Source organism: Lepidochelys kempii, chromosome 15, assembly GCF_965140285.1.
Source record: "Lepidochelys kempii isolate rLepKem1 chromosome 15, rLepKem1.hap1, whole genome shotgun sequence".
Classification (NCBI taxonomy): Eukaryota; Metazoa; Chordata; order Testudines; family Cheloniidae; genus Lepidochelys; species Lepidochelys kempii.
In genome coordinates, this window is record NC_136394.1 from 18,641,270 (window position 1) to 18,654,854 (window position 13,585).

Below are 13,585 nucleotides of genomic sequence, written 5' to 3' on the forward strand. Positions count from 1 at the left end.
GGAATTACAACCAGGGGATTATTATCCATTTAAACATCTCTTTTTCCAGAAAACGTTAAACACTGGCCATTTGCTAACAGTCTCCTGAGAAAGATAAAGTAACATTTTGGCAATACAAATACAAACTTTAAAGGCCTAGAAAAAAATGGTTTTAAGTACTGACTCTACAATTCACAACGTCAGGTGACCGTCAATATACCCTGATGCACAAATATGTTGCATTCCTCCCATCAGATATTTGTCAGCCGATTAAAATCCTAAACAAACATTTAACTTGTCCTGATACTTGATATTAGTTGAAATGGAAAGTATAGGATTACCCACAAATACTGGCCTACAGCAACTTATGAATAGACATACAAGTACTCAAGAAAGACACTGGTGTTCATTTGCCATCCCTTTGACCACATACATACACAGCTCCCCCTCCATTTAAATTCCTTCAGGCTGACATCAGGATTAATGCACACAGGTAATTTACAAGAAGAAAGTTAATTGGTATTTACAATGGGGAGCCTAGATTCAGCGCCTCTATAAAGGTCCCATGCTTTTTCAGGAAACAATACCATTGCTCTGGACCATGAAACATACGAACACAAGAGAACCCATCATTCTGATCTCTTACCTCCAAGGCTTCTAAGGTATTGAAGCTGGCTATAGCAAACCCATCAATTAAATCCTCTTCTTGGGAGCTCGATTCCCGTCTCCTGCGCCTCGGAGGTCTGACATTTCTGGCGGTGGAAGCTTGGTTTGGGGGATTTGTACAGTTTTGGCTTGTATTTTCCTTGCCGGGGCTTTGCTCCTTTTCGGATGCCGAAGAAGGACTTTGATTTCGGGGATCCCTGGCATTAGCTTCCCTTCTCCTCACGCGGTCCCTTTGGGACCTTGATCTCCGGCTTTGCCTTATTTTCCCATCCATTTCCAAAACAGAAAAAGAAAAAGGGAAGGGGGAGATAAAAAAAAAATCACCCCCCCCTTCCTCACTCACCACTTCCCCTCCCCAACCCCCGAAGCCCTAAAAATCCTCCTGTCCAGACCCTCAAAATCCAGAGAGATTATAATCCACAGAGCAAGGCTGGGTGGTGGTGGTGGTGGTGGGAGGAGGGGGGGGGGGAAGAGACAGAAAAAAATTAAATCCACGGAATGACCTTGACAAAATACGCCCCCCCTCCAAAAGAAAACAGGATTAAAAAAGAAAATCTCAGCCCCTCGGCTTCACACCGGCAGCAGCAGACGGGATCCAGGAGAGCTCGACCCGGCTCGGGATAATCCAGCGGCGGCGGCTCTGCGCCCCCTCCCCCGGGGCAGCGACCGGCTCCGGCCCCCGATCCGCACCGCCAGCAGCCACGGGGGGCGGGGGGTTGCAACAATATCACTCGCTCCGCAACTTTGTTGCAATGAAGAGAGCGAGCGAGAGAGAGAAAATCCCGGTGCAGCCCCCGCCGCCGCCTGCAACCCCTCCTGCCGGGCACGGCTCCCCGCCCCCGGCACGGCTCCCCGCCTGCCCCCGCCCGCCGCCGGAGCACGCACGCCCCCCGCCCCAGCCCGGCCGCCCCCCAGCGCAGCCCCAGCCCCTGGACGCCTCTCAGTCGGCGCGCCCCGGATTCCGCCCCATTCTCCCCGAGCTGGGACGATTAGCACCGCCCGGCCGGCCGCGCATGAGCAGGGCTGCCAGCTGCGCGTCAGTCGCCGGCGCAGGCCCGGCCGTGCCCCGCCTCCCCCGCCCGGAGCCCCCCGGCCCGGCCCGGCCCAGAACCCCGGGGGCGCCCCGCCCCCTGCAGCCCAGAACCCCGGGAGCTTCCACCACCGCCCGGCCCAGAACCCCGGGGCGCCCCGCCCCCTGCAGCCCAGAACCCCGGGGGCGCCCCGCCCCTCCAGCCCAGAACCCCGGGGAGCTTCCACCACCGCCCGGCCCAGAACCCCGGGGGCGCCCCGCCCCCTGCAGCCCAGAACCCCGGGGGCGCCCCGCCCCTCCAGCCCAGAACCCCGGGGAGCTTCCACCACCGCCCAGCCCAGAACCCCGGGGGCGCCCCGCCCCTCCAGCCCAGAACCCTGGGGAGCTTCCACCACTGCCCAGCCCAGAACCCCGGGGGCGCCCCGCCCCTCCAGCCCAGAACCCTGGGGAGCTTCCACCACCGCCCAGCCCAGAACCCCGGGGGCGCCCCGCCCCCTGCGGCCCAGAACCCCGGGGGCGCCCCGCCCCCTGCAGCCCAGAACCCCGGGGAGCTTCCACCACCGCCCAGCCCAGAACCCCGGGGGCGCCCCGCCCCTCCAGCCCAGAACCCTGGGGAGCTTCCACCACCGCCCAGCCCAGAACCCCGGGGGCGCCCCGCCCCTCCAGCCCAGAACCCTGGGGAGCTTCCACCACCGCCCAGCCCAGAACCCCGGGGGCGCCCCGCCCCCTGCGGCCCAGAACCCCGGGGGCGCCCCGCCCCCTGCAGCCCAGAACCCCGGGGAGCTTCCACCACCGCCCAGCCCAGAACCCCGGGGGCGCCCCGCCCCCTGCAGCCCAGAACCCCGGGGAGCTTCCACCACCGCCCAGCCCAGAACCCCAGGGCGCTCCGCCCCTCCAGCCCAGAACCCCGGGGAGCTTCCACCACCGCCTGGGCTAGAACCCCGGGGGCGCCCCGCCCCCTGCGGCCCAGAACCCCGGGGGCGCCCCGCCCCCTGCGGCCCAGAACCCCGGGGGCGCCCCGCCCCTGCAGCCCAGAACCCCGGGAGCTTCCACCACCGCCCAGCCCAGAACCCCAGGGCGCCCCGCCCCTCCAGCCCAGAACCCCGGGGGCGCCCCGCCCCCTGCAGCCCAGAACCCCAGGGCGCCCCGCCCCTCCAGCCCAGAACCCCGGGAGCTTCCACCACCGCCCAGCCCAGAACCCCGGGGGTGTCCCGCTCCTTCAGCCCAGAACCCTGGGGAGCTTCCACCACCGCCCAGCCCAGAACCCCGGGGGCGCCCCGCCCCTCCAGCCCAGAACCCCGGGAGTTTCCACCACCGCCCGGCCCAGAACCCCGGGGCGTGCCGCCCCCTGCAGCCCAGAACCCCGGGGGCGCCCCGCCCCTGCAGCCCAGAACCCCGGGGGCCTCCACCACCGCCCAGCCCAGAACCCCGGGGGCGCCCCGCCCCCTGCAGCCCAGAACCCCGGGAGCTTCCACCACCGCCCGGCCCAGAACCCCGGGGGCGCCCCGTCCCTCCAGCCCAGAACCCCGGGAGCTTCCACCACCGCCCAGCCCAGAACCCCAGGGGCGCTCAGCCTCTCCAGCCCAGAACCCCGGGGAGCTTCCACCACCGCCCGGCCCAGAACCCCGGGATCGCCCCACAGCCCAGAACCCTGGGAGCTTCCACCACTGCCCAGCCCAGAACCCCGGGAGCTTCCACCACCGCCCAGCCCAGAACCCCGGGAGCGCCCCGCCCCCCGCAGCCCAGAACCCCGGACGCGCCCCGCCCCTCCAGCCCAGAACCCCAGGAGCTTCCACCACTGCCCGGCCCAGAACCCCCGGGAGCACCCCGCCCCTCCAGTCCAGAACCCCGGGAGCTTCCACCACCGCCCCGCCCAGAACCCCGGGAGCTTCCACCACCGCCCAGCCCAGAACCCTGGGAGCGTCCCACCCCCCCAGCCCAGAACCCTGCAGCACCCGCCTGCCCAACCCAGAACCTCTGGGACTGCTCCAATCCCAGCCCAGAACCCCGGGAGCGCCCCGCTTCCGCAGCCCAGAACCCTGTGGAGCTTCCATCCCCCCAGCCCAAAACCCCTGGACCGCCCCACACCCCCAGGCCAGAACCCCGCAGCGCCCGTCTGCCCAACCCAGAACCCCTGGGACCGCTCCACCCCCAGCCCAGAACCCTGGGGGCACCCCACCCCTCGAGCCCAGAACCCCAGGGACCTTCCACCACCATCCAGCCCAGAACCCCGGGGAGTGCCCCGCCACCCACAGCCCAGAAGCCCAGGGAACTTCCAGAACCCCACAGCGCCCACCTGACTAGCTCAGAACCCCTGGGACCGCTCCGCCCCCAGCCCAGAACCCCGGGTGTGCCCTGCCCCCCCAGCCCAGAACCCAGGGAGCTTCCCAGTCCCTCAGCCCAAAACCCCAGGGAGCTTCCCCTCTCACCCCCTCAGTCAGAATCAGGAGACTTCTTCCTGCCACCACCACCCCCCAGCACATAACCCAGGAACTCCCCAACCCTGAACCCTGAGAGCTTCCCCGCCTCCCCCAGCACATAACCCAGGGACCTTCTCTGCCTTGCCCACAAACCCCTAGGATCTTCCCCAGCCCAGAACCCTGGGAGCTTCCACCCACCACCCCTCATCCCAAATCCTTGGGAGCTTGCTCCATACCCAGCTTTCTCCAGCCTTGCACCACAGGAGTTTTCCCGTCAAACCTGTATTTCTCAGCCTAGAACCCACCAGCTCCCACTTGCTCCTCTAGACCAGAACAGCAGAAGTTTCTCTCCAGCTCATTCCTCCTCCCCCAGCCTCATTCCTGCACCCTGTCTGTCCTCTGCTCCCCTTCTTCAGGATGCCTCCATGTGCTCCTTACAGTCTCCCCCCTCCCACTGCTCCCCACTTGTACTGTTCTTTGTTCCCTCCACGCGGTTCCTTCTGCCCACCTTCCCCCTGTGCCCCTCACACTCTGCTCCACCTGTGGTCCCGTGCTCCCCCTCTTCACCTCTCACCCCAACTCCCACATGTTGCTGTTCTGTTAACCCCCTAGCCCCTACCCCATTGCTTGGCTGTTGTCTATAACCATGTTCCCCCTCCCTTATGTGCTGACCCATACACCGCCTTTCCTCCACCATGCAACCTTTTTGGCTGCCTTGGCTTTGCCACACATACAACTTTACCACTGCTACCTCCAACTTCTGCCCGGGGCAACCCCTAGTCCCATTCCTAGGAGTAGTGGAATGAAATTATGAAAGGGAGACCAGAAGAGGAGTATCAGGAAAGACTTCCTATCAGACATGGGAAAACCCTCTGAGGAAGGTCCCACACTAGCTGGGCAAACTGTCAGGGAACCTGTGGAGTAATTCCCCAGAGGAAATGATGGGAGCCAAGAAACCTTCCCATCCCACATCCTGGTCCCTTGCACTCATTGTGCACAAGATCTAAGGAAGTCAAACATGAACAGGGGTGATAGTTTCCCCAAAGGGGTGTCTCCTCTTCACACTAATGAGAAGAATGAGGCTGGCACCTAGATGTGGGACACCCCCTTGTAAGAGGCTGTGATTGGGGCCCATATTTCTCCCAGCTTTCCTCGAAGTCCTCATATTCCATCCTGCCCTAAGCACAGTAATGAAACAAGCTAGAAGCAGTGTGCCAATTCTCAGAAGTAGCTGATGCTGGTCATTCCTTCTTCCCTGTCCCCAACTCCTCCCCCTGCACAAGGCTATTAACATATAACCACAACCTTGCCCTGGCCTATTTAAACAACAAATACTACATAACATGACTTCAAAGTCATCCTTTAAAGAAAAAAAAAGTAGAAATGTCAAATAAAAGTAATTTTAAATAATAGGCAGAAGTTCTGTATTTAGTATTACACTGCTTAATGCAAATAGACATTTGTGCATTGTGCACTTCTATCATGCTTGTATTTGTGTCATTTGTGCTCTAATAAAAATCTTATAATCATGTATGTGCCAATGAAACAAGGAAGATAGCTAAATCTAACAACTTCCTTTGGTAATTACAGGCTGCTTTGGCTTTGCTAGACTGTACAGTTCAGAAAGAGACTATTTCTCCCTCTTCTGTATCTTTAAAAGACTAAATCTGTAAAATTAGAGATCCTTGGCATTTTAAGGAGTAAATTGAGGCCTGCAGAGCGGTCATCAATAAAGGATCTCAATTTGAATGTAGCTAGTTAAGTACAGTAATGGATGAAGTTTAATAATTGTATTTGTTTTACAAACACTTTTACAAACACTCAGTTTCCAGACCAGACCCTTTCACTGGAATCAAATAAGCTATTTTTACATATGCAATTCTGTGCCTCATCCCTAGTTTAAAAAGCAATTTATATCTTGCTCTTGAAGAAGAGCATTGTCATAAAGAGGTATAAGTAACAGGTGAATGTACCAGTTTGTCTTAGTAGTGGTGGTTACAATCATTCTGTGATTTTTAGAGCCCTAATCATTAATATGCTTTTCTAATTTCTTTCTGTTCACTTTTGCTGATGAGCAAGGATGGTGGAAATTGTCTGCGCAGTTCCTTACGTTAATATTTGTGACCATAGTCATCAAGATCCTCATCCCAGTTACATGTTTACTTGTATTAGCTTGATGCTGCAGCAGGTTTCACTTGAGTTTGCCTTTTCAGGAAAATTGTGGAGAACTGATTTAACATTAACTTTAACAATTCAGCAGTGGTCAAAAAATTGCAAGAAAACCTACCTACCTTCAGTAATATGTTTACCATGTTTATGGGAAACCCCTAATTTTTATATTCATCTATTTTTGTTTACAGCATAAGTATTGACTAATGAAGTTAACAAAATCAAACATCAAGACACCTATTTGAAATAATATCTATAGATCAATTGTGGCTTTCCCCCCCGACCACGTCAGTTTAACGTTTTCAATAGGAGACATATTCTACAGTGATTTTCCTGCATTCACATAATGATATTCATCATATTATAACTGGGTGAATGATAATGGATCAGAGGGAATGAAAACAGATGGATGTTAAAAGAGACAATTCTGCACCATGATCCTGGAAGCTTTCCACTACAGCCTAGTCTGTTCATTCAGTTTTATAATTGTATTAGACATTCCAATAATAGGGAGGCCTTCTTCGTTAATTCTGAATTTACTGAAAATAAACCTTTTAGTCTAGAGCTCTTTTGGTACATAGACAACAAGAACCAAATTCACCATTGGTTTAAGGGGGTGAAACTCCATCAAATGGAGCTAATGTAGGAGATTCGAGAAGAGGGACGACAAGGTCAATGAGGCAAGAGAAGAACCTTTCCGACTGCATTTTGGATAGACTGGAAACATTCAAATAGCTTTGAGACAGAAACATCTGAAGCCTGACTTTCACTGGGGAAATTTACCCTGGTTCAGTATAGACGTAGCCTATGATAGATAAACCTGTTAACATCAGCAACACATTTGGACTGATTTTCCATTTTCAGTGATCACAGGACACATATGTTTAACTGGGTGTGTAAGATAAGCCACATGAGTCAATGGATACTGATCCATGCCATGTGACAGGTGTACAAGCTGGCCTATGTCAGGTGACTAGGACAAGGAAAAAAAGATCAAACATCTTAGCAGCTCTTTTTTATTACAATATTGATATTAACATTTTAATTGCGTACTTATGGCTGCAGATTCTAAGGTTGCCACTCACTATGCCTTTGCTTTCAAAGGACCAAATACTAGACCACTGAACAAACCCCGAGAAAGCAGAGCATGGAACATCAAAGCAGCAGCTACTGTCGTAGCAAATATGGTCATCCTGTCCCGTTCCGGTGCATGATCGTGTCCCACAATATCTTGTGCCACTGCCAGTGAGAACGTGGCATTCTGCTCTAGAGCGCACAGGGGGCCCAGTTCTCAGTGACTCCATTCCCATAGTTAGCACAGGAAGAGAGGGCATGGGAGGGGAGAAGAGGAGAAAGATGGTGGTGGCAAGCCACCTTTGCACTCCCTCTGTCCTGAGAATCTACTTGGGTCCCGGTAAGGTTGCTCTGATTTACACCCTCTGCTTCCTGGGGCTTATAGTCATAGAACATAGTACCCCAGCCACACCCTATCTTCCTACCCAGTGGGGCTAGGAGCAGGGCTTGAGTTTAAAGTCTATACACCCCCTTTTATGCTGTCAGAGAAGCATGAAGGGGCCTTGGTGTCATTGAGAATCTGGCTCCAAATCTGCAAAGTTTCCCCTGCATGATCTTTCTGTAACCTGCCCCCAACACTGCACAGTGGATCCATGTGGTCCGACTGTATTTAGAAAGAAAAGTGCCACAAGTACTCCTTTTCTTTTTGTGGATACAGACTAACACGGCTCCTACTCTGAAAACTGTATTTAGAGATTGTTGTGCCCACTGGGAGCTGGAATGGGGGATTTGGCCTAAATGGTTTGGATAGATTAAATAAATTAAATACAAGACTTCTGAAAGTAATGAAAAGACATAGAAACTATACAGTGCCACATTTCAGTATTCTTATGATGTTAAATAAGCTGTTTTAGGTGATGTTTTGTTTACTACCTATTATGCTTGTCCAAAAATGAGCTGGTTTTAACTGGTTATTACCTTTGCCCTTAATATGAACTGCCTTTATCACTTACTTCACCATGGTCATTTCCGGTGAAAATACATAATCCCTGTCAAAGTACAAAGAATCATTACAAATAATTAGTTGCTTCCAATATAGCAGCTCAGCCTCATAAATCTTCCATCTTTGGCTATGGTGCTGGAGAGAGAGTCCTTAACTGCTACATTTTCAAGACTCTTTTAATTGACATGAAAATGTATTCAGAATTAAATTTGTTTTAACAGTTCTAAATCATCCCAATAAATCAGTTTCAGCCCACCTGCTTCTTAAGGGTTCAAATATGATTTTTACCTCTGGGAGAAAAGCATCCACTTACAACGGGTAAAAAAACGGTTAGATCTGACCTATTTTTGGTTTACTAAATACTCACCTATTCCCATATGCTGACATCAGAGAGATGTTGCACTTTGCAAACTGGGGAAGTGGTAGGTAGAGGTATAGCCCATGCCATATTGGCTTAAGAGTTCCTAGCTCGAGCAGTTCTCATAGTCACCTCTCTTCCTGATCCAGAGCCTTGTCGGGTACAACACACTCGACTTAGATGTCAGACTCAGCTGACAAGTGAGCAGGGAGCACATAGTCACATGCAGACTTACAGGTGAACAAAGAATGAGCAAAGAAAATCTTCCAGCAAGAGGCATTCTCAAAGCCTACATGATGATGGTTTGGAAGTTAACTTCTCCCCAGCTGCTGTGTGAAGGAGGAGGTGGAGGGGTGGCCCATACATTCATTGCCTTGTTGTCTTCAGAAGAGATAGTTTTTCCCTTCCCCGTCCTGGGTGGGAGGTGGTGAAGCTAATCAGTACTATACCTAGTTTTTATACAGTGCTTTTCATCCACAGAGCTCCAAATATGTTACAAAGAAAAGTCAATATCATTACCCTCAGTTTACAGATGTGGTAATGGAGGAACAGAAATAGAATACAGGTCTCCCAAGTCTCAATCCAGTGCTGTATCCACTAGGCCACACTTTCCATCCGCATAACAAGGAGGTGGGGTGCACTCTGCTCTCCAAGATAATGAATGATAGCAAAGCTAGCTGGGACAGTTCACCACTCCCTGTTTGCTAAGCATCTTATCTCCTCCCTCAGATCTTTCTTTAGAAAAGGTCACTTCTTCCAGGAAACTTCTTCCTACCTAGTTTTCCTATCGAAAAAGAATCTCTGCATCCCTCTTCCCCCACCACTGTCCTACATTTGGGTCTGGCTGGTGTCCCTCAGGCCCTAGTCCCAGAACAGGTTCCAGGTAGGCAGACACCTGTTCTTGCATGGAGCCCTATTGACTGGTGATGGTCTGCAAGGGCCCCACAAGTCCACATACATGAATCAGATTTTAGAAGACAAAACTCTTCAGGATAGAGACCACATCCAATATGTGTAAAGCACCATGTATGTTTTCAGTGCTGCATACATGATTAATACTAGCTACCAGTTCACTGCAATACATACCCATTGTACGGTCTATGAAAGTCCACGAGATACCATTTATTTTGCACTTCTCTGAGCATAGTTATAAAAACAAACCTCTACAGAACAAACAGCAAACACTGTCAAATGGGAACTATTTTTTTCAGTGTACCTTTCCAGTCTATTCACTGATACGAGTTTAAAAAAAAAAAGTAGAATGGCTATTTCTGGCAACAGACCTATTTCAGAGCTCCTCCAACAGAGGCTGGCAGGGAATGTGAACATAATTAACATGCAGTCAGCTGCTTATGAGAAATTAAACAGGTACTAAAACATTTCTGCAAGTATTTTCTCCATTAATGTTTTGTTTCTTTAGAGCAACTGTAGGTGAGACAGTGCGTCTTAATTACAGTATCTGGAAGGGAGAAGTTTAGAAGTAGCTGGGTAACTACTGATAAGGCCGTCTCTGCATAGGAGGTTTCAGCTGTCAGCACAGCTACAAGAGTAGAAACCCCTAATGTAGACAGGCAAAAACACCGTGACACATGATTTGTACCACGTCAGGTTACCTCTGCTTGAAGCCAGGATTAGCTGTACTAGCGTTAAACAGAGTTTTTGCCCTGTCGATAGCCGATGGCTGTGACAGGGACAAATCGCCAGAGTAGGCAAGGTCTATGATATTTCTCCATGAGCGCATGCATGTTCTCTCCCGTCTCACACATTTGTGCATCCAAACTAAGTTTTCAAAACGTACAGTAAGAAGTGGATTCACCGTGAATAGCAGCACACAGGATCTATAGAACAAAATGCATTGCTTTTAATGGGCAAAAATCCCACGCCATCTGTCTGGAAACATTTTTCAAAATCCAAGATCAATTGGAGAGGCTCATTGAGAGAAAGGGGGGAAAGAGTCCAAGTGATTACTCACATTTAGAAAACATGTATTAAGTACCAAAGTCTTCTCAACATACAGCACAATATTTTTCATGTGCGCCTCAGATAGATTGCCAACCTCCGGTCTGATTCACTGATTGCATTTCACTTTTGCACAGGAAGGAAGTTGTCTCAATTTAGGGGGGGCAGAAAGTGTTTTGAAGGGTGGGGTATTGAATTTCAGAAAGCCTTTCATGAGACAGTAGCCTGCCACAATCTTGTGCCATGGGACTTCCTTTGGAATCATGTATTTCTCCCTCATAAGTCTTTTGAATGGTTTTATACCACATATTTCAAGAGAGTTAGATCAATAATAATCTGTACCTTTTCTAACTTGAAATGCAAGCTCTGCAATGCAAGAGAGCAAGCTGTGCAATTAACTGTTGTCCTTTTCAAACCGATTTCAGTGAATATTTATTGTTTACTGTATTCTATTTCCATGCCACTGGAATCACAGAATATCAGGGTTGGAAGGGACCTCAGCAGGTCATCTAGTCCAACCCCCTGCTCAAAGCAGGGCCAATCCCCAGCTAAATCAATGTAACAGTGGAACTGAACACCACTGACTGGAACTATGAAATCATTACAGCTATGTCCCTCTCTTGGTCAAATCTCAAGAGGTGCTGAATACAGCAGTTACAGACATTCAGCACCTCAGAATTTGGCATTAAAGTTTGATTTATCATGCACCCCAGCTAAGAGAATGGAGAAAGGATTTATTTCTCCATCCTCACTTTCATCACGTTCTGTCTTTGCTAACATAATACACAAACCCTTCCTTGCAATAAAAGTTGTATGTTTAAAATGGAATTTCTCAACCCTGCACAAATGTATTCTTAAAAAAGAACTTTCTCAGTTGGTGTGTGGTCAGCGTAAGAAGTGGGAAGACTATTTTGTATGGCAAAATAAGTCATACATTACTGTGTTTGTGTGGGAGTTGTGAGCAGTCTATTAAAAATGAACTATGCAACACTACAAGAAGCGAATAGATTGGCATTTGATTTCTAGACACTCTGCATTGCAATACAATGCCTCTTATTTTATACCCTGGGTTTCCCAGTAACTTATATACTAACGCTGGTGTCTAAGCACCATGACAGTTCCTAAACTAATTAATTTTATGGAAACTATCCTAATAATCTACTTGAAAAAATGGCATTAATTTACTGTATATGTACACGAGAGTCTGGAGTTTCAGTAAAATGGTAACATTGTCAGATTCAGTCTCTGTTTTATGCTATCTCAACATGAGGCTCTTATCACAGGATATTTGCTATGTAGGTCACTTTAGATTCTAAGCTTGATTTGCAACTTTCCTCAATTGTAATTGAAAACTGGAATTTCCTCAATCACTCTGCTTTATGGCTCTGAACCAGCACAGAGGTGCACTGTATGCTGCTAAATCCTATTAGTTCTGTTCCAGTGGAACATAACCCACTGCTCAGTTTGCACACAGCTCACAGGAAGGATTGGTCACTCCTGTTGCTAGACTGTCAGTTTCAGGAGCAGTGAGTGAAGCACGGATCACAGCATTCCCTGATATGCTTGATACGCATAAGGCAGCGCAGAGAGCACTAAGCAATGGAGCAGTAATGGAAACCTCTGCCCACTGGGATCATGCTTCCTTTCAGCAACCACAAGAAAGGGGAAAGAAGAAATGTGCCTACACCCCAGCCCTCCAATGTCAGGGGACGGGGGAAAGAGGGGAAGATACCTTCCTTCCAGCTGCTAGGAGGGGGATGAGGAAAGAGGGACCAGAACCTGCCATCATTACTTAGCAGCCACAGAGAGGGTGGGGATGTGATGCTATTGCATTGTGACTTCACCTCAAGTTGTTACAATGCAACACCACAAATAAGTTTTACAGAGCAACAATGGGACATCATCCCACAATTGAGACGCCATTGGGTGACAAAGGTGTTTCTTCAGTTGTCAGAAGCCAAATACCACTGCTCTGGGAGATCAAATGCCAGTTCCCAGTCTATGGAAGCAATTCAAAGAAGTTACTCGGGATTTTTGTGGTGGTTTTGTGTTGCTTAAGAGAAAGTGGGATTTCTCCTTATGACCAGTTCTTTCTTTTCCTTTTTTCCCCTATTTATCTACACACCTATCTTAAATTTCCAGAGGAGAAATGTCTTGGAAAGGGCTACTGGCTCCTTTTATAGCTACTCACCACATCTAGTCTTCTTCCTTGCACTGGAGGTCACCAGTCTCCACAGAGAGACTCTTCGAGCAGCTAGATCTGGAAACTGCCAGGAATCAGTTCTGTTTGAGGCTCTGATAGGAATTCTAGTTGCAGTTCTCAGAATAATGAGTGGGTCAACACAGTACAATAGTGATCTAGGGCCAAATCCACTTTGCCTTCAAAAGGGACTACTTGTGTGATCAAAGCAAGCAAGTCGTGGCCCTTTCATCAGTTGAGCTACCATGCTGATTTGGGGAGGGGGAAAAAATTCAGTAATATAGAGGGGAACTCTCCTGTGCTGCACATAGGAGAGCTTCCAGAGGCTAAAAGCAAACAGTACCTTAATTGTGTGTGCTCTTATCACCTTTTCTCAGGGCATTATGTCAATGTTAATCAAGGTGAAATTGCACTCAATCATGTCTAAATGCAACCTAAGTTTATCCTGGTAATATTCAAGCAGAGGTCAGCCACTCACCAGTCTTCTGACAGAAGCTCAGAGGTTCCCTGCTGGTTCTCACAGCTTCAGTGCTGTCCTTATGCACTGGCACATAAATGAGTAGTTGGAGTCCCAAGAGCTGATCCTGTCTCTACCCCTCCCAAGCCTAGATCCTTGTTCTAGTGAAAAGTGTGTCTGTGTATATGCGTGTATCTGAGAAAGACTTCTGGTGTAACTCTGACTTCAGTCTTAACTATGGGGAAACTACTGCGTCTCCATAATGTTACATCCCAACTTGTTTTCTAGATCCTCAAATCTAATCTGTGCGGTTAGACCAATAAAGGATAT

The 13,585-nt window shown here is 50.0% G+C and overlaps 1 protein-coding gene across 11 annotated transcripts in view; it reads right to left on the reverse strand.

Moving 5' to 3' along the window:
* Positions 1 to 1,438, reverse strand: part of FBRSL1 (fibrosin like 1) — a 763,476-nt gene extending 762,038 nt beyond the window's left edge. For 6 of the 11 annotated variants that reach the window (XM_073313631.2, XM_073313632.2, XM_073313638.2 and 3 more), the window contains exon 1: positions 626 to 1,438. In XM_073313631.2, coding sequence (XP_073169732.1) covers positions 626 to 919 — 294 coding nt within the window. In that variant the 5' untranslated portion in view covers positions 920 to 1,438. The remainder of the gene's footprint in view (positions 1 to 625) is intronic. The other 5 variants (XM_073313637.2, XM_078848970.1, XM_073313636.2 and 2 more) reach the window with 1 other exon arrangement.
* Positions 1,439 to 13,585: the final 12,147 nt, after the last annotated feature.